Source organism: Orbicella faveolata, unplaced genomic scaffold (assembly GCF_042242905.1).
Source record: "Orbicella faveolata isolate gen_17 unplaced genomic scaffold, um_ofav_v1 contig_48, whole genome shotgun sequence".
NCBI classification, from domain to species: Eukaryota; Metazoa; Cnidaria; class Anthozoa; order Scleractinia; family Merulinidae; genus Orbicella; species Orbicella faveolata.
Genome location: NW_028301578.1, coordinates 1,225,022 through 1,249,322, shown reverse-complemented (window position 1 = coordinate 1,249,322; position 24,301 = coordinate 1,225,022). Strand labels below are relative to the sequence as shown.

The 24,301-nt window shown below is 37.6% G+C and overlaps 1 protein-coding gene and 3 long non-coding RNA genes across 7 annotated transcripts; 2 read left to right on the top strand and 2 right to left on the bottom strand.

The window, feature by feature from the left end:
- Window positions 1-249: 249 nt before the first annotated feature.
- LOC149095878 (uncharacterized) lies at window positions 250-7,974 on the top strand. Of its 4 annotated transcripts, none has more exons than XM_089281733.1 (5): window positions 250-296; window positions 527-619; window positions 865-1,352; window positions 3,076-3,177; window positions 6,546-6,911. In XM_089281733.1, the coding sequence occupies exons 4-5, from the start codon at window positions 3,085-3,087 to the stop codon at window positions 6,831-6,833; spliced, it is 381 nt and encodes a 126-aa protein (XP_089137859.1). In that variant the 5' UTR covers window positions 250-296; window positions 527-619; window positions 865-1,352; window positions 3,076-3,084; the 3' UTR covers window positions 6,834-6,911. The 4 variants fall into 4 exon arrangements, with proteins under 4 accessions (XP_089137859.1, XP_089137861.1, XP_089137860.1 ...); XM_089281735.1 differs by lacking the exons at window positions 250-296; window positions 527-619 and adding exons at window positions 6,932-6,974; window positions 7,483-7,553 and having other exon boundaries at window positions 818-1,352; window positions 6,546-6,744; XM_089281734.1 differs by lacking the exons at window positions 250-296; window positions 527-619 and adding an exon at window positions 7,483-7,974 and having other exon boundaries at window positions 818-1,352; window positions 6,546-6,744.
- Window positions 7,975-11,152: 3,178 nt separating this feature from the next.
- On the bottom strand, window positions 11,153-12,499 carry LOC149095877 (uncharacterized). The gene is made up of 2 exons (XR_016204700.1): window positions 12,363-12,499; window positions 11,153-11,600 (listed from the first exon to the last, which is right to left on the bottom strand). It is a non-coding gene; the product is annotated as an uncharacterized LOC149095877 (long non-coding RNA).
- A 328-nt stretch (window positions 12,500-12,827) lies between these two features.
- LOC149095876 (uncharacterized) lies at window positions 12,828-13,732 on the top strand. Its single transcript, XR_016204703.1, has 2 exons — window positions 12,828-12,967; window positions 13,401-13,732. It is a non-coding gene; the product is annotated as an uncharacterized LOC149095876 (long non-coding RNA).
- A 3,141-nt stretch (window positions 13,733-16,873) lies between these two features.
- Window positions 16,874-20,654, bottom strand: LOC149095875 (uncharacterized). The gene is made up of 2 exons (XR_016204696.1): window positions 20,285-20,654; window positions 16,874-17,042 (listed from the first exon to the last, which is right to left on the bottom strand). It is a non-coding gene; the product is annotated as an uncharacterized LOC149095875 (long non-coding RNA).
- Between the last annotated feature and the right edge of the window lie 3,647 nt (window positions 20,655-24,301).

Here is a 24,301-nt window from a genome sequence, read left to right as displayed (position 1 = left end):
TCACTTACAGCGTCGTTTCAACTGAGACACGTGATGCCCCTCCAGCGTGATGACCTTTTCACGGAGGCATATTGAACAAACAAAAAACTAGTAAACAGTTAGTAGTTTTAGCGTTAGACGAACTAATGATGGCACGTATCGAATAAGGAAATTGAAGTTCGGTGAACTGATATTTCCTCTGTTGGTCACTGAAACAGATTATCTTCCTCTCATAATTATCTCGTTGTACTTCCTTTGTTGAATGTGAAGGAGAGAGAAGCTAAGACAGTTTTTCGTTTAACTTACGTTCAAAAATAGTACGTGCTAAGTTGTATCTTTCCAAATTGCTCTTTCTCTAACTTATTAACTGCTTCGTAAATCTGCGCCAAAAACTTGTAAAACAACTTTTAGGTTTAGCGTTTAAGGAAATGAATGGTTTTGGGCAATCACTATTTCCTCAGGTGCTAAACAGATTATTTACGCCTCGCAGTGTATTATCATTATTATTGTTATAATTTTTGAGTTTCTTGTTTCATATCCTTTTCAGAACAAGATAAAAGCGACAAAATGTTCTTTTGAAAACAGTTTGTCGAGGTGGGAGAAGCTGAGAAAGTGCCTTGAATTCACTGCCAAGATGGCCGTAAGTTGATCATGCATCTTTCAATTTATCCTTTCGCACATTTATAGCCATGCAAGTCTGCAGTACACAGTTGGTTTTATCAAAGTTCCATTTATTTACTTACAGAAATGCCATAATTTAATTTGGCAGACTATAATTCATATTTCTTCTTTGGAGCTCGTATCTGGCGAAATTAAGATCAAGCACTTGCATTGTCGCATATTTCACGATCTAATTCTCAATGTTTTCGTTTTTTTTTTTTTTAGAGTTTTTCAACTGCTGTGATCGTTTCTATTCTATTTTTCTGCATCTCTGACGCAAGTGCTTCAGTGGTAAGTTACTGTCTCATTCGTAATATCGTAATCTACAGAGGAGTTATTAACTTTCGCCCGGAAGGTCGGGCACGTTTGGGAGGCTCTCATGTGACTATTTCTGTTCTTTACTATGAAAGAAATTTGGAGTTTAACAGATCGTAAACTTTGATCCAGCCAAGAGTGAAAGTGTACTTATTCGGATCTCCTACTTATCCTCAAATCACTCAATAGAACCAATGTTTTGGATTTCTCGTTAACAGATTCCCTCTGAAAATACAGTGGAATTTGAGAATTCAGATGAGATCAAAGTTCATATTGTGGAGAGAGGAACAAAGTATGTTGAGAAAATCTCAATTGACGAGAAAAATGATCTTGAGTTCTTCAATGTCCCAGCTCACAATGGACTCACTGAAGCCGACTACCTTTATGACTTCAAAAGTGTAAGTGTGTGTAGTTGTTTTGTGCGAATCGATCTGCGAAGCCGTGAAAATGACATTTAGCAGCCAACCTTAAGCCCCGGCCAAACGATTGCAACATTTCTGCTCAACATAACAACATTGTTGGCCCAGCATTTGCAAGCTCCGGCCAAACGATCGCAACTCTTCAACGCAACATATCGCAACATTGTTGGGCGCAACATGTTGCGCGCCTTTGGCCACCCTGTTGGGACGCGTTGCGACATGTTGGGTATTGAAAATCGAACTAGTGCGCATGCCCGGCTGCAACATTGTTACACGAACCTGGCCAAACGAGTACAAATGCAATGTATGCAAATGTTGCATGAGAAATTTGACCATTTTTAAATTTGAGCCAACAACACCCGGCATGTTGTAACACGTCGCAACCGAGTGGCCAAACGCACGCGACTTGTTGCGGCAACAATGTTGCGATAAGTTGCGTTGAAATGTTGCGGTCGCGTGGCCGAGCCTTTACGCAGTGGTTACTCGTAGGCTAGTTTATTTAACGATATTGGGGGAGCCCCAGTTCAGGTTTCGTTAAAACGGGTAAAGAGACCAAAATTTGCTTGATTTTCTTTGTTTGTTCTTTAGTTGACCCCTTAGTTTGTTGGTATTACTAAAGGAATTAATCTTTAAATGGGCATTTTTTAAGCTTTTTTTTTGTTTTGGTGATTTTTCTTTTCTAGTGTCTATTGTTTTCGTTTTTGTTCCTTTTTTTTTCTCACACTTTTTTTGAAAAAGAAATCAATTAAACCTTTATTCACACTTTTTTGATCATATAACAAGAAAAACTACTGTAAAATAGAAGAAAACAAATGTAAGTTATATAACTAAGAAATATATGAGTTTTAAACACGTGTGCATCAGCCAATCTCTTTTCAAAGGTTTCTTATAAACAAGCGAAGATCGCTTATCACATTTTAGTCATGAATGGCTCTCGGCCAACTTTTGATATGTAAAATCGATCAAATGCAAAATTAATTCTGCTCCTTATTTATAAGGAGCAAAAGTTCTGCTCCTTATTCAGTGTGCTTGTCTCTTTCGGTATCATTCAAGAGCTTGTCTAGAAGCGAGCACTAAATAGTCATGTTGTGAAAGGCAAACATCTCTGGACTTTATGCCATTACGTCATTGCCACGAAGTGGTGATCTTGCATCAACAATAATATAATGATTCATTCCCGCACAGGTCACGTGCAAAAATAGTCCATGCTTATTTTGAAATTGGTAATCTGATTAGCTCCTCAGTCTCACAGTCATGACAAAATAAAATTAGGTGTACATAGAAGGTAGCAAAGTCCTTTCGTTTCCTTGTTTGTCCGGGCTTCAAAGTAACAGATGTCTAAGACAACACAGACGCAACGCCAATTGACGAAGTTTTAAAATTAATATCTGTAACGTTAAGTGCGTGACGAGTAACGCGCCATTAAACAAACAATGTTTTTTTTTCTTAGAAACGAAGAAACAGTTTATTTTTTTTTTAGCAAATAAAAGTTAACTAAATATTTAGCCGCGTGGTCGTAAGCTTCAATTTTCTTCCCAGTATTTTTTCACTGCGCAACATCACGAACCCCTCCTTGTCCCGACATTCGGAAGGGACAATGCACACGCCCTTGTCAATCTGATTAGCTTCTGCAATTGAGGATGTCCCTATCTCAGTCTGTCTACAGTTGCCATACTAACCTATGTCACTTTGTTTTTTCTAGAACATATCGATGCGTCGAGACAATGCCAAGGCCACTTGTTATTTGGGGCCACTGCCTAACGACTTGCCAAAACCCGCTGACCTAAGGACTGGATTACAAAGGGTACGAATATCACTGAAAAGTTGCCAAAGACCCGAGATAAAAAAACACATTAGGCAACGTTTTTTTTTCCCCAGAGACTGTGAAAATCTTAAAAAGTATTAACTGTTGTCAATATGGTAGCTGTCCTAAGTCTATGGCGGAGTGAAAAGAAAGGAAGCTTTCGAGGTTGCCTTTAAAGTGCCACTGAAACGAAATTTTCGTATTCTCTTTTATTATCCCAATCTATAGTTTCAAATGTGCTTAAAGTAGTGGTGAACTTTATTTCTGTCAAATCCTAACGGAAAGTGCTTTTTTTAGCTGTTGAAATCGACCTTTGGAGCAAAACTGTGTCCGGGCTCTGGAACCGAGTTTAGGACCTTGTGACATCACTGGTTGTATTCACGCAAGAAGCGTTATAGATTCTCTCTTGTTTTCACTTGATTTATTCAAGTTTATTCTTTATATTGTCGATACCTACTAGTTTTCTACCTTGTAATTTCTGTCCAGCCTTGACAGGAAATACACATAAACGTTGGAGGGCGCCAGAGAGTGTAGATTCACCAAAATAAATGCTACAGATTAGAACAGCTCAGTATACTTTTCGAATATCTTGAGTACTCGATTGGAGATTTCGAAGACGAGTGTGGCAACTTTTTTATCACGTCCTGAAGCCTAAACACGATATTTCATCGTCTGTTTTCAGCCTGATTCTGAAATTTGGATTCTTACGTTTATCTAAGGTCTATTAACGAGGTTCGAATATATTCTCGGCAACTTTACTGCATTAAAAGCCGTATAAGCGCATCAGCCTTCCCCACAACCACGAAGTTATTAACGGTCCACAAGCTTTGAGTCGAGTACTTCTTTGCACACAGAGGGCATCTTTTTTGTGATACTAATAAGTGAGAGTTCTTGTGGTAGACAAAATGTATCTTTGAAAATTGTGACCCGCAGCAGAGTTTGCTTTATTGCCGCATACGTATCAGTGTAAAAAAGCGGGAATTTCGCTTCTCTTTTACACGTATCTCCCAATTGTAATATTTCACGGCCGATGGATTACTTTGAGTTCTTTAGCACATACTTATGTCTATGATCTTCATTTGATAGTATCCAAGTTCAAAACAATTCGTTAAAACGTCACTAGTTTACACTCCTTTCGAAGGTTTATTAAACAGAATTTGAACTAATTTGCATATATGACTTTTGGCCGCCGACATTGTCACGCTTTCTCTCGTTTCCTGAAAACATACCTGTAGGGTCATGGCAGCTTAGTTTACCTTTATAGTTTAAATTCGCTCCCTCATGTAAAAGAAGAGGGTTTCTTAAATTGTTGCTGTTGTGATAACTTGTAGGATGTAGCAGATACAACTGGACTAAAGGTCACTGTGGCACAATCTCGTCCGCTGTGAAACTCACGAAGTGTCCGGTTTCCTCGAAGCGAAGCGACTCGAAAACTCGAAGCGTTGTTGCTGCGATTCGTGCAGCAGCAGTCCGGATAATATTTTCAAAAGCCGCTTTCTCTTGTTTTCATGTCTTTTTTACTTTATGAGTGTAGATATTGTTTAATTGAATGCTGGCCATTTCACCAAGAGTCCCGATCATTTTGCGATCTAAGAACTCCCACTCGTTTGCTTGCTTACATAAAATATCCTGCAAATATCCAATTAAATAGACTGGAAAGCCCCAGGATCGACTCTCCCCCTCTTCGTGTCTAAGGCTACTGTTATTATCTGCTTTACAGCTCTGAGATGTCCTTAAGATGTTTTTTTGGGGGCTTCGAACAGTAATCTCTTCTCCCATAATCACTCTAAATTTTCAGCGCGGCATGAGAGCAATACAACCAGTGACGTCACTAGGCTGTTTTGGCCGCGCCAAATGGCCGCCAATTTTGGGCTTAACCAGCCAACTTCGAACGGCTGAAAAAGCAGTTTTCGCTTACCGTATGTGAAAAAAAAAGTTTGCAGTGTCTCCAAGTAAGGTTGAAACTTTATTACTAATCAAAAATCTCACATACAAAAATTTCGTTTCAGTGGCACTTTAAGGCAAGCCCGAAAGCCATTGATCATTAATTGACTTAAAAAGAATTTAATCTAATATTATAATGTCTGTCATTTCAGTACAATAACGTACAATGGGTATTGTACACGACTTTTATGGATATTCAGTGAGCAGCACAAGATTTGTTGATCCTACGAATTTCGATTGACATTACAAACTTTTTCAGGGATATGTTTTGTTTCAATTAAAGATCTTTACAAAGTTGGCTTCTCAGGTTTTAATATACCTTTGGACCATCAGGCGAGACATACACAATTACCTAACGCAAAAATTGGATGGGTGAGGTAACCCGGGAAACTCGTAAAGACCGCACAGGTGTAAAGATGAAATATATGTCCCTTGAAACATATCCCTGAAGAAATTTGTAGTATCACGAGAAACGCATAGGATCAATGAATCAACTCAAGCTGTTTTAACTTTGTGCAGCGTACTGGACATCTATAAAAAAAAAAAAAAAATGAAAAGTAACAATAAAAAAAGTGCTAAAAGGAGTAACATAGTTTACCATGTAGTCCTCCACATTTTTTTCTTACTTGAAGATCTTAAATTTTGGGTATATGTTTATTCGAAACAGTTTTTTGGAGGACTGTTTATTGGAAGGAATTTTTCGTAGAAAGGCATTTTTTGTTTTAAAAGTATTACTATTACTTCAAAGCGTGACGTATAGTGCGTGGTGAAACTCTCTGAATCTGAGGACATTAAGGACAAAGCAAGTTCTACAGACAATAAATGAACACCACAAATGATTTCACAAGTGTTACATGAGCGTAAACATCATATCAGTGAGCATGCTCTGGAAACATTAGACTAACTGTCTATGGCTGACAGATCAGCCAAGACACTGCAGGCTTTTACAAACTATATTCGCAAAAGGGATATAACTCGCTTAATGGACACCGGCTGTAAGGGCTGCATCCTATGCTGCACGTAATGCCCTTCAAGTCATTTATTTTTTTTTCTGTATTAATATTAGTATTAGTATAGTTTTTTAGCAGTGTCCCCTAATTAGTATGGTGTTTTTATTCCCAGGCTATAACGTTTTTTTTGACACTTTAATAAAGTTCTCACTCACTCACTACCGAAGAAGTTTTAAGATAGGGAATCATAATCAGAACAAGTTTAACATCTTTTCTTAAGGTTAGATATAAATATAGTGAATGAAATTGGGGGGGGGGGGGGGGTTTGGTGAGGTCTTATTTCAAGGCAGTGGTAAGCTTATAATCCGATTTTTTATTAAGTAAGCGCTGCGCTTTCCTTTGCTAAACGTCAGGAAGTATTGAAAAATCTCTTTATCGACTTATAACATATCCTTTATTTTACTTCGCTCATAGGTATTTGAAGCTTCTTCAAAAAGAAAGGTCATTGTCCAAAAGCACTGGGCTGTTTCAGAAGAGGTCGACAAAGCTCTCCTCAGAGAAGCAGTGCAGGACTTCTGTGGCCAGTTTCCAGTCTTTCGCTTGCAGCAAGTTGACTTGAACATGTTGAGCTCTGCGGCAGCTGGCTTTAGGGACGATGGACGAACTCGTTTTGGTAAATACTACTTTGACTTCTGTTATGCTTCCACTTGTAACCCTGAGTATGGTCTTAAAGACGAGTTCAATTCTCCTTCTGTTGACTAGGATGCTTACTCTTAATTTCTTTCTTTAGTTTAGTTTTAGCGTTCACAACGGTAACCAGGCTTAAGGTAGACTGTAAAATATTCGTTTTTTTTTTGAAGTCTGCTGTCCTCGAACGTAAGGTCCAGAGCAGAGGCCAAAACGGTGAGTGAGACTGGGGAGAGACGCAGAGAGATTGATTATCTTCACTCGCTTCGGGCACGTTAAGCTTGTGTATAAATCGTTCTCAGGATCAACGCTTTCGGCTCGTCACGCCAAGCCAAAAGAAACCCTACTGTTTCATAGTTTACGCCCAGGGAATTGCCTACCTGGATAAAGTGTGGTGCCCTAGGGCGGGAGTGAAATGAATGGACGGTTTCAAGGGTGGACAGAAACTAGAAGTTACATTATTAAATGAATGCTACAAAAACAGTTAGAAGTTATTACTATTTGACTCTCAAGTTTTAAGAGAAAATTCATTGTTACAGAACTCACTGCTGTCTTATTCTTTGTGTACCCTTGAAAAACTTGCCGAAGCCCACTGGCAATCTTGGAATTTTGTCATTCCTATATGACTCGCACGGTGGTCACTATCACCATTACTATTCATTTGAGTGCTATTAACTATGCTCATGCCTTAATTATCATTTTTATTCCTCTTTTGTGTCCACAGCAAGAAAGATCGACGTTGACAATTTACTTTTCTGTGAGAAAAATATTGGTCCAGGAAGACGTTGCAATCCAGAAACGTGACTTTATAGTTTTCAGATCCGCGACCGTCACTGCACTTGGTGGGTGAGAGATTGCAAGTTCAACGTGCAATCTAAATTAGTATGCGAGGAATATGAGCACTTGTTCAATAGCATGATTTGCTACACAATTCGTTGTCCTTAAATGAATTGGAATGTCCCATCGTGAACGAAATAGTTCAAAATTGACTGCACATGGAGAAATAAAATACAGCTTAGAAAACTAAACTTGTTATTTTGTTAAACTTAACTTGTCGAGAATACGGAAAAACATCATTGTTCCTTTAGATTTTTTATCCCTTAAACGAATTCAGAACAACAAACAAAGCGGTAGTGGCACGTTTTATCTGAGATATGAATTCTTGGTCACCCCTACTGGCGAATCTATCTGCTTTTCACACATTACGGAACCAAAAGGTGGAAAAAAGAAAAAAACAGTGAAAAACTGCTTGATAACGCGGCGCCGGCATTAATTTAAGGACGTTCGCGTGAAAATTTTACAACATTGATTTTTCTCCTGAGACTTTTACCGCTGTAAGATAATGAGTTTTTTATGTCAGAAATGTAAAAAATGGGGGGTCACCGACTTTGTTTTGGAGAAAACAGGCCCAGAAGAACACCCTAAATCTGAAAAAATGGGGCTTCGTTAACGAATAAGGCCACAGTGTCTGTAAGCCCAAAAATATTGCAACTGGATCTTTGAAGTAAAGTGTTCTCTGCCAAATATTGTTTAAGTGGACCTATTAAGTGAATTTAGTCAACTGGTGAGGTTCCTTAAAGACCAAGTTTGCATTTAGCAACCATAGTTTCACGCACCTTGCAGCCGCAAGATGGCAGGATTCGATGTCCCGTGGACAGAAATCTAGAATGTTTTTTTTAACTTCCCACATTGAGTTTTTGTTCATTTTTGGACAATGTGGAGATAATCGTAAATAAAATCTGTTTCTTGAAAGAAACGTAGAGGTCACCGAACGTCCAAGATCGTTAAATCCAGGCAAAGCTATAGCAATGGCCACCTGCCCTATCATTGTTCGTTTTATTACTTAGCACGCGCTCTCACGCATGACGTGGCGTGTGAATTTGCGTGCGCAGTAAGGATGCGCAGAAACAAGTAGCGTGAAAGTCCTTAGGGTAATTCCCCTGAAATAAAACGGCACATAGATTTTTGTTCAAACTTTGTCCAATGAATATTTATCATATGAAAACTTAGGTTATAAAATAAAAAAAGGGGTGCCCATACTCGTTAAGGAGCAGTGAGGCATTCAAAATTTCCCACTTTAGCGTTATTTAATGCTTATTACAAGAACGCATTCCAAGTTATAATTATCGTAAACTCTTCTTCTTATTTATTCAATTTTCAAACATAGAAATCAGATCAGTCTTTTCTCACTTTTGCGGAATCTCCCGCCGTGGCTGGTTCAACAAACACTTAGGACTGTATCTGTCGTTTTCTCCACTTTATTGCAGCTTCTTTCGTACATTCGTTCTGATCAATCTTATCGCTGTAATCGTTCTGACTTAAAATTACAATATTCACTACATTTTATTATCACTAACGTAAAAGCCTTGGCTACGTATGTCCGGCCGCAAACCTAAGTTGGCTAAGGCTCACTATTGTTTCTCTGCGGTCTTTTCTAATCTCCTAACGCGTAACGCTTGTGGTTGATACGAATTTCCTTAGCGTGGGCTACAATTATTCTTTGATAATTACCGAGTATAATCCGATTACACTGATCCTAAAACCACTAACAATTGATTGCTTTAAGCTGAGTCATCTCTATTTAATATTCGTCACAGGATGTGGCTATAACACCCAACGCAAATTTCTGCTCGCGAAGCAATATAATTACTAAAAACGTGCTTGAACTTAAACAAACAAATCTTCTAAATATTGTACTAAAACTTGTTATGATACTCACGCAAAGCTAATGATTAGTTGATTAAAATGACTGGAAAAAAATTTGCGGTGCCCGAGCTCGTTAGTGAGCTATAGCCATTTTTCAACTGACAGAACTCAATATCAAGGCAGATCCGCCATGTTTTTTAATGTGCGCGTGCACGAACGTGCGCTAATGATGCCATAAATTATGCGCAGTAAGGATGCGCAATGCCATACTGGGGAATGACCTTGAGCATCGCTTGACTCTGCCGTGGTAAAGATACATAAAACGCACGACACGTCCGTAGCAAAATATAACACACAATACATCGCCTGCTTTACTGCCAAATCAGGGAATCATAAATCGCTCTATATACATCTTGCATAATATCAGGCATTTTGATCTCACCACAGAGATATCATATGCATTGTATAACCAACAATCTCTACTAGTCGCCGCAAAAACCATGCTATGATATTTGTCTACAGACTTTGATATCCGTCAATCTTAAGATACCAAGTAGATAGTTAAAACGAGAGCAAATTGTAATGAGTTTTTAGCAGGGGCGGGGGAGAACACTCTGTGACGCCTGGCACTTTTTTTCTGTTTGGATCATCCACAAAAAGTGACGTCACATCCGGTGAAAAAGGGGCTGAGCGGCAAAATCAAATTTGAATGCGACATAATCGTTCTCTCAGTAAGTAAAATGGCAATATTTCGTGATCGGCGGGATATTTCTAACGTTTTATTTGGCCATGATAAACAATATTTTGTCGTCTTCCTCGTCATATCGTTTGTTTGAGGAACAGAACGGTTATTTATTCAAATACACGCTTTTCTGAAGGCGTCTGTTTTTACGAAATGTCGTCGTTTCTTCTTCGCTGAATTCCACAGGAGTCATCGTTTGCGTGGAAATAATGAATTCTAGGCGTGTAGCACTCAATTCAAATATCCTATTCTCTTAGGTAGGCATTAAACTAAGAGAAAAGCACAATGAAAGTTTTCTAGACGTGGGAGAACCTATTTAACAGAAGCCCATTTTTTTCAAATTTACCCTTGACAAACACTCGAGAGTACTTTAGAGGTGGTAATCGTATCTCACTGCAGGAATAGACCCACACACACTACGCGGCGGAACTTTCTTGCCGATCGACACTAGCGCAAATTCATGTTCTTGCTTGTGACTCAAACTGGTGTTATAAATTCTGTTACGATTGGTTGAGAACCTTGAACAAGTTATCTTAACTTTTCCGTTGGCAATTCCTTAATTGGTAAACGCTTCCTTCAACATACCCTTGTGAGATAACTTTAAGAATTCCTAGGAATTCCTAGGAAAAAATTCCTAGGAATTCCTAAGAATTCCTAGGAATTCCTAGGAATCTAAGGTGTGAATTTTCACGGTAATTCGGACTCGGAATTCCTAGGAATTCCTAGGAATTCCAAGTTTACATAGAGCTGACTTGGAATTCCTAGGAATTCCTAGGAATTCCAACTGAAATATACTCACCTTGAAAATTCCTTAAAATTCTCAAAAATTCCTAGGAATTTCTGGGAATAACTTGGAATTTGTAGGATTTTTTGAGAATAGGTTGGAATTTTTTGGAAAATCTGAGAAAAACTGGGAATTTTGTATCGTTTGTAGGCCAGACAAAATTTTGATGATTAATGCCCAGCATTAAAATAACAAATAAAGTCACTGATATCACATCAAACAGGCTTTAAATCAATGGTTTATTACATTGGCTTTCATGAATTTAAACATAAGTCATTAGAATAATATTATCCTGTTTCTTTTTTATTACACCAAGAATTAAAAGTAAAACTGAAAACAGCTATGAAGGTCAAACTTTTACATGTTTGATAAAAAGAGAACTTTTTCAGATAATTTACTTACTTTTTTGGTTTACAAATCCAACAATTTTCCATACACAAGATTTTAGCTTAAATTATTGTTATTATGTGGAACAAATCTGGATTTTCATGAATGTAAGGAATCAATTATAAGAACAAAACTGAAACAATCCTTAAAATTAAAAAAGGCTGAGTTTGGGCAAACTTAGCTGCTGTTCAGTTATTTCTTTTGTTTCCGCAGCTTCTTTTGTTGCCCTCTAATTACGCTGTCAACAGCTGGCCTCTTCATCTTCATCTTTGTTGCATGACACCTAAAACAAAATTAAAAAAATACAGTACATTGCGATATATATGAGGTACTGTAAGACTGAGATCCAAATATTTATGTGCTCACAGTTTAATACACGCAGCTAATTAAGACCTGACTGTAAGCTGGTTGAAATGTTAAAAGAGAAGACTTGATAATGGCAGGTGCTTGTATACTATTGATAAATATGTTACATAAATCTTGAGCTTACAGTAGATTAAATCAAGGTTTTCCTTCCTCTATAAGTGTATCAACAACTCTTGAATTGGATACACTGTGTATATCACGGTTTTTAGCCAAATTTAGACATTAGAAATACTAAAAAAGACACTTAAAACATTTAAGGAACATTTAAATAATAGAGTAAACACAAAAGAATATACGGATGGACAAAAATTGAAGATCAACATGGACTGCCATACAGTCAGGCTGAAACACACAGGAGACATATCAAACTCATGCACACTGGCTGCCTCGTTGGAGTTTTTATCAAGAACTTTGACTGGGATCAGAGAGAACTGCTATATTTATTTCGTTTGAACAAGTGAGGCGAGAGAAACTTGTTACTCGCAAATCAAATTGTTTAGGCATGCACACTGGGCAACCTAAATTGTTTCAACTTTGCTTTAGCCAGAATTCATTTCATGCCATGACTGAGTGATCCACTCGTGTATGATTCGTGATGATAAAGTTCATTCAAAAGCTTTTGTCTAAATACAAGAATTTACTTTGTATAATATAAGGTTACTTGAATTCGATTACTCACCAAATAATTTTGTATACGGCTAATCTGTCCTTTGAATTCTTCCCCGTTGAAACATCCACAGTAAGACTTTCTTTTAACTCCAAATCTTCGCCAAGAATAACTTGTTTCTCGTTAATGACACTCACGCTGTTTTCTTCTGGTCACAGGACCGCAGCAAAAACCATTTTGATATAATTTTGGAAGTGAAATCTAATAAAACGCACGAGCGATCAGCCGTTAACGCTGAATTCAAAGATGGGCGCCAAAAGAGAATTAATAACGCGATCTTTGTCACGTTCAGTCACAAGGATAGTCACGTGAAAATTCGCGTGCTGTGATTGGTTCAGTTGATCAGTTGAGGAGAGAATGGAAACGGGAGAAGAAGGAGAGAGAGACTGGCAACGAGGTTGCCAGACCAGTCGCTTTCGATGGCAAGTCTGTTTCCCTTTCCACGCTGTTTTGGTGGTCTTTTGAAAGATGGGTCTTGCTTCAAAAGGAAAAAACTACACAAACTTTTTACGAATAAATCAAGGAGGAAAATGGAACGTACTTTAACTGGTTGATCTGTTCCCGACGGTTGTCAAGATAAAGGATCATGAGGCACTTGAATCAAGTTCACTGCAAAGGTAAGGAATCCAATTTTATAGGGATTTTCTGTTATGATAACCTATAATTGTAAATTATAAATCAAACTAAGCAATGCATTGTGTGCTCTTTAAAAACCCCAAAAGCTGAAATTCACCTAAAAGGTTTCAGATCGACCTGAGGAAACGAGATAAATTCTGCGAAATGAGCTTAAGCTTGTTGTATTAGTCCACCAAATCTATTTCAACACCCAGTCAGCACAATGCAGCAAGTATAAATTTGCGATGCTTGTCATTTTTTCCTTTGAATTATTTATAAGGATTAGCATGATATGAGATCTATAGTCTTTTCAATACATCAAGATGTAGGTTTTTTTTATTTGCATTGTCATTTATTTATGTCAGTTATTTATTTGTTTCCCACTAACTCATAATCTTTTTGATTCTTTTGATTTTGTTGTGTCATGAATTAAAGTGACCGCGAGGACAAGGAAATACAAGAAACATATTGATGATTCCACTATACCCATACCAAAATCTACAAGATTCGACCACATAAATCGCTTAAAGCAGTCTTCACAGGCCAGTTGACGTCATCTCCCTCTCTTGCATCCCTTTTTCTTGGATATCATTTCCAACACCATGAACAGAACACCTCACAGTTTTCGGCTCACCTGAGTGAGATGGCTGTTGGCAAAAATGTGGATGACTTTGATGGATTATGGAGTGAACCTTTATGCAAGAATTCAAGTTTCACAGAAGCATTTGATAAAATTGAGTTGCCAATACCTGAAAAGACTACAAAAATACCAGTTGATGTAATACACAACAACTCAGATTTGTCCACAGACAGTGATTCAGATAATGATGTTGAAGTTTCAGTTCCGACTCCTCTGAAGAAATTGAGAACTCTGACACTGATGACCATTCACTGGACTCCCCTGATGAAAGTGAAACTAATGGTTCCCAAGAAAAAAACATTTTCTGCCAAAGAATATGCCTGTATGGCTATTCTGGCCTTAATTTCAAGACATTGTATGACAATGAGAGGCTGCTAAAGATATCCTTGTTTTAATGAAACTACCGGTAATTTGTCCAGAGAATGTCACAGTACAGTTTTACAAATGTACAGCAAGTGTGTGGAAACTGTGAGCTTTTCATTTATGACATCTGTGAGAGATGTCTTCCTCTTTTTCCTAAAGTCATACAGGATCAAGTCAAAAATTGTTCAACAGTGGGCTGTGATGGGTATGTGTGTGAATCTACAATTATATTAAATATATACGTGCATATATATACTTTTGGTTTTATTGAAATTGTAAATAATATATATTCATTTATGATGACAGAATTTTTTGCTTAATCTATTTATCAAATCTAAGAGCATCTATTTTTCTATCAGTTAAACTCTGGGTGTTTGATTTACGGGTCCATACAGGCACATATACACTAACAAATCATGTTGGATCTAAAAAGCAATATTATCAGTGCTATAGTTTTATGTTGAGTTGTCAGACTTAAACTGGAATTAATGTACATTTTTTGTCTGGAAATAATTATCTTGGAGCTTGACAACAATAAAAAGGTATGGAACTCACTACAGAGAAATGATCGTGTTGATTTTTACTAATTCACAGAAACTGATTCATGCACCGAGTTCATCTTTAATTTTGACATTTTGGGAAATTTATAGAAATTTCCAGCAATATTTCATGTGATTTAGCTATTCCCAAAAACTCCTAGATATTCCAAATACATTTTTTAAAACAGTCTGGGAAGTAATAGGAGTTCCTAGGAATTCCCAATAATTCCCAGTCATACTTTTCACTATTCCCAAATATTCCCAGAAATTCCAAGGTCTTGGATTAAGCATAATTTGCATGGCTTGGAATAACTTGGAATTCCTAGGAATTCCCAATAATTCCCAGTCATACTTCCACTATTCCCAAATATTCCCAGAAATTCCAAGGTCTTGGATAAAGCATAATTTGCATGTCTTGGAATAACTTGGAATTCCTAGGAATTCCTAGGAATTCCTAGGAATTCCCAGACTACTGGGAATTCATTTCGCAGGGGTAGGCAGGCCGTGAACCCCTTAAAAATTAACAAGATATTCTTATGGGTGATTCAGTAATTTGGGTGTCTCGTGTTTTTACTCCAGTTATAATCTAATTTATTTTACCCTCTCAACAGTGTTAAGTGTCAGCGACACTATAAGGTTTCAATACCCCCGGATCTTATGAGGTCAAGCATGCATGCACCTTTCATATCTTCAATTCCTTTCATTTGCCTTGTTTGCTGACCAAGTTCCTTGTCTTTTAATCCCTATCATAATTGCAGCTTATTTTGAAAGGTTACTCATACATTTTGCCTTATTTTGAATGTGCTTTCTCTATACAAGCTTACATCAAGACATTTCAGTCCCAGGGAATGAGAGAACACTAGCAATTCTGTCTTATAGAGTTCAATTATTTTGATTCATCACTCTTTCAATGTGTGATCTTAACAAACTGTTTGCAAACAGTAATGAAATATCATGCCTCAACACCAATCCACAAAAGGAACTCTGGGAACAGGTAATAGCAACAATGACACTGCCAGGCTGGTGAATGTTACAAGCTATTATGAACTCATGTCTGACAATGAGTGACCATGAAACATGGTGTGGTGGAACTGAACAACCAGACTGCGAGTGACATTGTTAGTGTTAGTGGTGTGAAAGTGATTGCTAGCTGCGGTAGTGTCTGTGAACTTGGACCGGGACCGGAAAAGAAAAGGTTCCATACTAGAAGTTGACTGAGAGTAACAAGTTTGTACTCAAAAACTGAAGAAGCTGCCTGATCAGACCAGTCTTACAGCCAGCTTCATCACTACTTGTAAAGAGTTCCTGAATTGTGTATGTGGGAGGACTCCTTGTAATGACATATATGGGGAAGCTCTGCTCAAAAGTTTTCAGGCCTCAGATATTACTATTTAAGGGTAAGGGATTTCTGACAAATTGAATTCAGGTGTACGAAAGGGTACAGAAATCTTTCTTTCAGGGATTTCCTTTCTTCTGGTTCTAAAATGTTGTTGATAATCTCTCATTTACTCTCCTGAGCCAGAATGAGGGGATTCTGATATATTGTTCAAAAAGATATTTTAAAACTTCTTTCTAAGGGTTAAGAAAAGGGATACAGTATTAAGGGGTTGGACCTTGAGATGGAGCTTCCCCATTTAAAACTATGTAGAATACCTCCCAACTCCCCCCACCCCCCCCCCCCCCCACCCCCCTCTTTACGTAACAAGATGTTCAAATTGTTTTCTGGAAAAAGAGCAATTAAAAAACTAAACAGTGCCTAGGGATTGTGTGATTATCACTGCGAGTTCCCATTTGTATTTTTAATTAAAATGGGCCTAACGTTATCCACAACAGTTTAAAATAATAACCATACTTTGCAGCTTCATAGAGAGACTCAATCTGATAATGAAAACATAACTTTTATTTTCCCTCCTTCCTTTATACCTTGTGATATTTTTAGGGAAATTCTCAAAAAGCCCCTCCCCAAAGAAAAGAAAATATATAATATATATTTTATATTTTCCTAATAAGCAGTTTCTTCACAACACATTTTAAGATGATAAATAGCCATAAAAATGACATTTTTATCTCTGAGATCATTTTCAAGATTAAAAAAAGTTATTTTTAAATATTATAACTTTTTTTAATCTTGAAAATGAACTCACAGATAAAAATGTCATTTTTATGGCTATTTATCATCTTAAAATGTGTTGTGAAGAAACTGCTTATTAGGAAAATATAAATGTTCAATGAAAAAAATGAACAGAAAAAAACAACAAACTATTCTTTCAGAGAAGCTCCTATATTTTATAATTTTTGTAAACCTTTTACAGAATGCAACTTTTGGATAGGTTGCACTTCACTGTAAAGGAAGAAATCACACCAGAGAGGCTTTGTATCTTTATTATGATTTGCATTATCAGTAAAAAGAATCATATTTGGACAGGTCCACTGGCACTCTTACATGTATGTTAAAGATGGGAAAAGCAGGTTCAGCATCATCTAAATCAAGGGATTGTATGCCAGTGTGGGGTGTATATGCCGGGAGGTAACCACCTAAAAAAATACAAACATAAATGACAGTCACTAAAATTAAACAACAACTGAGAACTTTTAGAGACCTCCATCAGTCACAAAAAGACCAACAACCGGATCTTTCTCAGTTTAACAAATTGACGTCAGTTTTTCATGCATCTGTCTTGAACATTATTGATCATGAATTTGGTCATAACGTTGTCACAGTTGCTGTGGATCCACGGGGCGATAGCATACACTCAAACACTCATCTGCAAACACATGAAACACTGACATCAATTTGTTTTTTTTTTTAAATAACAAATTCATTGCCAAATTGTATGCTCTTGCTCATTGACACATCTCTTAAATTATAAATTTATGTGCCTACAGGTCTGCTTATTGACGATGAAAATTAGCCAATGAGCGCACAACAATTTCTACAGTTATCGTAAAAAGTATAATTTTCGTTAGCAATGATTATTTTGTTAGTAAGGGTTTCAGAGAAAAAGTCCAGTGTAAAAATGTTATCTCGATCAACAGAAAAAGTAATTTAGTTTAACAAGAGGAATTCAGAAGAACACTGATTAAGAAGAGAAGTAAAGTGCCTCTCTTGTCTGTATTTCTCTTGTGGGTATTTGCTCATTTACCACCTAGGAAAAACAAGATATAATGTATAATTTTTACCTCTGCTGTAAATTTTTCAAACCAGTTTGTTTTCACTTTCAGAGTCAGGTTCTTGAAAAGAATCACAAGCACACCACCCACCCCCTAAGTCCCTATTCCTACCCTACAACAGTACAGTCAGGATCCCATATCAACCCCCCAACATAACTTACCAATATACTCCCATACTACAATAAAATCTTTTTTTTTTCTTTTGTACAGACAGACCTAGATTCAAACATCATATCTCTGACCTTTTGGTCCACTTCATCTCCACTAGACAATGAGAGCAATCATTGCAAATTTATTTATGTTTGCTGGTCTAATTTATTATTTTTCTCAGATTCCCCCTTCTCCTTTGATGACATTAAATTGGTTTAAAAAAATAAAATGGTGTAAACAAATTAAAGCAGAGGTAGAAATTGAGCCATAAAATTACTATAATTTTGGCAAGAGGGTATTAAAATAACTATACTATTAATATCCATATGTTCCATTGTAAAGACAGTGTATTACTACTTAAATTGAACTTCAATGTCAGAGACAAAAACCTAAAAACACCTAAACACAGCTCAGTGAGGACATTGCCAGTTGTGCTTTTGCCAACAACCACTCTGCCTCAAAAATATAGAAGATAATAACAAAAGCAACAGCAAAGCCAACCTCTGTCAATTCAATATCCACATCAAATTCCCCTCCAAAATTCTCTTCATCTCAACGCTTTAACGTGCTTCTCTCATTTAACTTTTACCCCTTGAGTCAGAATTTGTAGGTGTATCACATAGAATTCCACAAAAGATTAAAAATGCTGTTAACCTTTTGCAAATATCTGCATCAGTTTCAAAGATGTTTAAGTTTGAAAAATGTGTAAAATATGCAAATGAGGTTACTGATGATGTCTTACACTCAACCCAATATTACATCAAGTGGGTAGGCTTACAGTTCTACTGGAAACACACCTATGGCTATTAAAATTTAAAGCAAAAATATCAATTTACAAAGAAGAGAAAATTAACTCGCAAAACCCACTGTGATTGAATGACTGTGGGAAACTCAAACAAAGAGGGATTATAATTTGCACATTTGATTATTCAATAATCAATAATTGAAGAATCATGCAGGGTCAAATTCAGCCAAATGCATGGGGAATTAATGGCAAAAAATCACTTTAAGATCAAACCAAGCTAAAACTTTCAGCCCACCCACAATGGAGCAATCACAACTGACCTTTGTGAATTATTTGATACATGCCTATGAGACCCATTTTTCCTTTTTTCTTTATGAGATGGAAGGTAGATGCCGTTTAAACATTGATCAAATAATGAACAAAGGTCCTGTTGCTACAGAGCTACATTGTATCCCTACCAGATTAACGAAAGATGAGGTGTTGAAAATAGATCTTTGGAAGAACTAAAAAAAGCTGTGTAAACAACCACCAGCGACCTGTGTTCTCACAGCATCTCTTGTTGAGTTAATTTGATAAAGAACATAACTTTAAAATCTCAAAATAGTTGAATTTAACTAATTATGAAGTCCTACAAGTATGAAAATTTCAGATTGTATGATTGCACCCAAGTATGAAGTTTGATAGAGAAACAATGGTAAATCATACAATTCTACTTAACAATATTATTGGATTCCGAGCTCAAGATTCCCATCAGGTGATAATACGGTTGATACAGCCTCAAACTATCACCTCAAAGAAGCCTTGACCTCATAGTCCAATTGTTGAATAGAAAGAGAGAAGATGTTCTCTATTTCATTATTAATAGATAATAATGTACAGGTTAAAGCTAATTACGAGATAAAATTTGAATTCTGTCCAGCATTTATTTATGAACCACTCTACAGTACCCGGGAGGGGGGTACTACCAGAAAAAATTGGTGGGGGTGTGTGGCCTGCTTCCCAAAACCCTTGCTCTATTGATCACCAAAATCTGCAATTTTCCCTACCCTCTTTATGACCAGATCAAAAATTTGACAACCTTTTTAGAACCGTTGCCGCTGACATAGTTGCCCTAAACATAATTTTTGAAGGCTTTTTGTTTATGGTCTTATCAATAATGATGAAAAAGTAGCTTCTTCTAAACAACATTACCCAATTCAAGACTAGAGTACAAAACCCTTACCCTATTCAAGATGAAAGTGGCCAAAATCCATACTTTATTTATGACCAAAATGGCTGAAAAACCATACCCTTTGGGGCACACATACCTATATAGTGCATATAAGGGAGTAGCCCCCCCCCCCCCACCCCCCGTGTCACAGCAGAAGTGGGTACCTGTCAAAAGCGGGGGTGAAGTTAAGAGGTAAGGGTATACCATACCAGTGGGAGCTAACCCTAAACAGGCCAACCCCCTCTTTTTGAACTGCCCAAAGAAGTTGATCCCCAGGCCAGTATTGCAATTCAGACAATACAGAGGAATGTACAATTAACCATTGGATGACTGAAGGAAATTAGTTCTACTCATCTGGACTGCTTCACCCTTTGTTGATCTTTTCTGGGAAATCTGATATCCCTAAAACACGCATTTACAATGAACTCTAGCTCTCAACATAGATTATTTCTTGCAGAGAAAAAAAGTATTCCACAAGAGATACGGAAATAGGATACTAACCTTGCGTATACGATTTTCCACCACACACTCGTGGATACAGAGCTTCAACTGTGTTCACTTTTAGAAAAAAACGGCTTCTGTTAAACATGTTCCCGTAGTGCACAGTGCAAACTATGGCCAGCAATACTTCATCCAGGTTGTTGTTAACATTATAGGCTATTGCACTTAGTGTTATAACCGAATCACGAACAATAAGAACCAAAAGTCGGAACAACACCAGTTTTGCAAATGTGTAAAATCCGCCATTCGATGACAGAAGGCTCTCCGTTATTTTCCTTCAAAACAATACTAAACTATACTGTTTTGCCGAAAGTTTTGCTTAAAAAGTCGAAGAAATGTGCCTGCAACATCTTTCTATCCTCAGTATGAAAGGACACCAACCTGATGGTTTGCAAATAGAGGAAAATCTTCCCCAATCGAAACGCCATTTTTTCGCTTTGTGAAACGAGCTGCGCGGCACAGTTTAAACCGGATGTGACGTCACTTTTTGCTGGATGATCCAGATAATCCAGATACGCGAATTTCAGGAGTCTTCTGCCCCGCCCCTGGTTTTTAGCAATGTTTTCAAGGTTTGAATAGGTGAACCATCTTTTTTTGAGTGGCTGACACCAAGTGTATAGCCACATTATGGCATGATCTGATTGATTTATTTGTCCACGAGAGTACGTCAGCGCCTGTCACGTGGTCTTGTATCGCACGGCGCACTAGTCTGAGCACAGGCAGCCCAAGCTCTCTCTATGAACCACACGAGCAACACAATATGGCATCGAATTATAAGGGTTTCTATGGGATTTTCTACAAGATATCCATGGAGGTAGTTAAAGTGAAAATTCTCAATAAAAATGGCTTACCTTATTTCATACGTGTGTTGTTTGCTCCTGGTGTGGTTATTTTACCGATTGAACTTGATTTAAGCGACTTTTTTTGAATTCCGGTTTTCCCTTTATAAAGAGAGGACAAGGCGCAACACCTCAGTCGGAACAGCCTGCCGAACGAAGTCAAAAATCCCAGGCTAAAATGTACCCACGGCCACAAATCCACCGCAGATTTCAAGGGCAAAGGTTGATCTTTCATTTCAATCCTCTAGCCACACAATCGCAGCCCTGCGAGCGACGCCAGGCGGCTCTTCGTGTCCCCAGTGAAACGATAAAACTATGGAAGAACTCCGTGTCGTTTGATCCGCGACCCAACGACCGTTGAAATCGGCTTGGTAGCCTCGTCATGTTGGCAAACCAAGACTCGCGGGGGTACTAGACCGCAATTTGTCAACCAAACTTCTTGTAACATCCGGGGTCCCCTCAGGTCGAATTTACAATGCAAAATAAAAATCGTACAGAACGCTTTTGCAAAATGGCTTCAAAACCAAAGAAACGTAAGATCAACGCGAAAGCTCCGCAGGACTGCGATTGTGTGGCTAAAGGATTGAAATGAAAGATCAACCTTTACCCTTGAATTCTGCGGTGGATTTGTGGCCGTGGGTACATTTTAGCCTGGGATTTTTGACTTCGTTCGGCAGGCTGTTCCGACTGAGGTGTTTCGCCTTGTCCTCAAACGTATGGAATAAGATACGCCATTTTTATTGAGAATTTTCACTTTTAACTACCTCCATGGATATCTTGTAGAAAATCCCATAGAAACCCTTATAATTCGATGCCATATTATTGTGTTGCTTGTGTGGTTCATAGAGAGAGCTTGGGCTGCCTGTGGTCTGAGTCAGCCATTTCGGTTGGAAGCGTGATCTCTAGTTTCCCCTGCTTTTAGTTTTAAAGGTAAATCATTTTTCATTTTGAGCTTGGTCTTGAATTCTGCATCTTATCATTTCCTTTACGTGTCGAGAATTAAGCTTCGTAATTAAGTACAAATAACGAAACCCGTTTGCAATTGCTTTTTTTATTTCAGGTGTCGACAAAATTGAGACATCGGGAGTAAAGTTCCTCGCGAAAGGTAGGATAGACGGCATATGTCCAGTGCAGGCTCTACAGGAGCCATTGTACTTTTAAAAGCCAATATTCACTGCTTTGAAGCGTCAGAAGTTTAAAATGTCTCCATCGGTGACCACAAATTCAAAGACAGTACCGCTTGAGTTTGAAAACAATATATGAATCACAGACGCCTTCTCAAGACTTTCGGAAACAAGAGGGTAATATATTTCATCGCTTTACATTTGGATGGAATTAGTGGAATTACTTGTTTACAAATGTAAGTCATGGAAGAGGTCATTCAACGATCAGTTGACTGTAAAGGCGTCGATGTGCGGAATATATTTTTACCCTTTTGAGTAAGTACGCTTCTTCGCCTTAGTTTGAATATGAACTGTGACCTTTTCTCTTTGTCCAAATTAGATATTCAAAAGTGAAATAAATTACAATATTAGAGTTGATCTGCATTTGTTTACTGTACTTAGAAATCATAATCACATTGTTCGAGAGGTAAGCTTATTATATTTGGAGATTTAGACAATGACTTCTTTGCTATCTTTTTTAATTAGCCTTGTTGACCATACATTAATGTGATGTATGGATTTGTCTTATTTAAATTTGTAAAGCCATACATACAATCAGTTTTATTTAAAACTGGATCATTGCATAATACAATTTGAGTTTTCATTGGCTCGTTAGCCGTAATACTAGTATATGTGGGAGGCGCGGTGGCCTCATGGTTAGTGCGCTCGTCTCCGGATCGAGCGGTCCGGGTTTGAGCTCTGGCCGGAGAAATTGTGTTGTGTTCTTGGGCAAGACACTTTACTCCCACAGTGCCTCTCTCCACCCAGGTGTATAAATGAGTAGCGGCGAATCGAACTTAATGCACCCCATCCAGGGGTGAGGAGAAATACTCCTAGTCGCTTCATCCTACGGAAACCGGGACAAGTTCCGGCCTGGTGGGTCACTGGCTAATATGCAGACTTTACTTTACTTTTATACAGGAATTATACCATGCTCTACAAATATGGTAAGTTTGTATGTATAATCTGATTTTTATAAACAATTATTAGATGAGGTTTTTGTGATATCCGGGATAATCAAGGTCGAGGTAAGTGTTATCAGCTGAGGCTGATAACACTAACCGAGACCTTGATTATTTCGGATATCACAAAAACTGAATTTCATAATTGTTTTATTATACATTGTTTTAAAGAAAATAACAACAAACGCGTTATCGCACCGAGCACAGTTTATTTTCGATAAGCCATGTTCTTACTTGAACTTGACATTGCTCTTGGAAATCATGCATTGCGTGCGCAAGCTGCGGATTATTTACTAATCTGCTAGCAGATTAGTAAGTAATCTGTAGGTTGCGCTGTTTCCCAGAACTAACTGTAGGCTTTTAGCCAATTAGAAGACAGATGGTGATTACAATGTATAATAAAAACGATTATTGCACTCACGCTTGTTGGATATGAAATGATTATAGTCAACTCAATGCTACATGCCTCGTTAGCTATCCATCGTCTCATATCCAACCTGCACTCAGGGAATAACCATTAATTATTTGCGAGCTTCATAAAAAGAGGCAGGCTTTCTTGGGAATCCACTCAATTTAGAGCTATTGTGGTTATGTTTTGATATGGTGTGAGCTTGCACTCCGTGGTATAAATGAAGCTAAAATATTATTGATTGAATGACTGACTGTTTGATTGATTGACTGATTGATTGATTGATTAATTGAGTGATTGATTGAAAGATACCTACACTCTAGTAACAAATACCTCATCTCATCAGCTAGCACAAAAAATGGCAAATGCTCCCCAGTTAACCGATTGCCTACATTTTAAACGGCTTGCTTTGCAGCAGGAAATAATACAATGAATGTATAATACTATGAACCAGTTAATCTTTTGCTGATTTTGCTGACTTTCACAAATAGTGTGCTAAACCCTTAAGAAAAATTCATGTTTCTTGTGTTTTTTTTTTTTTTAAGTTTGGTTTGGGATATATTTATCAAGGCCTATTGATCTCTCCCCCTCCCCCTCCGTGGGGAGGGGGAGGGGAAGTAACAAACTTTTATACAAGGAGGCTC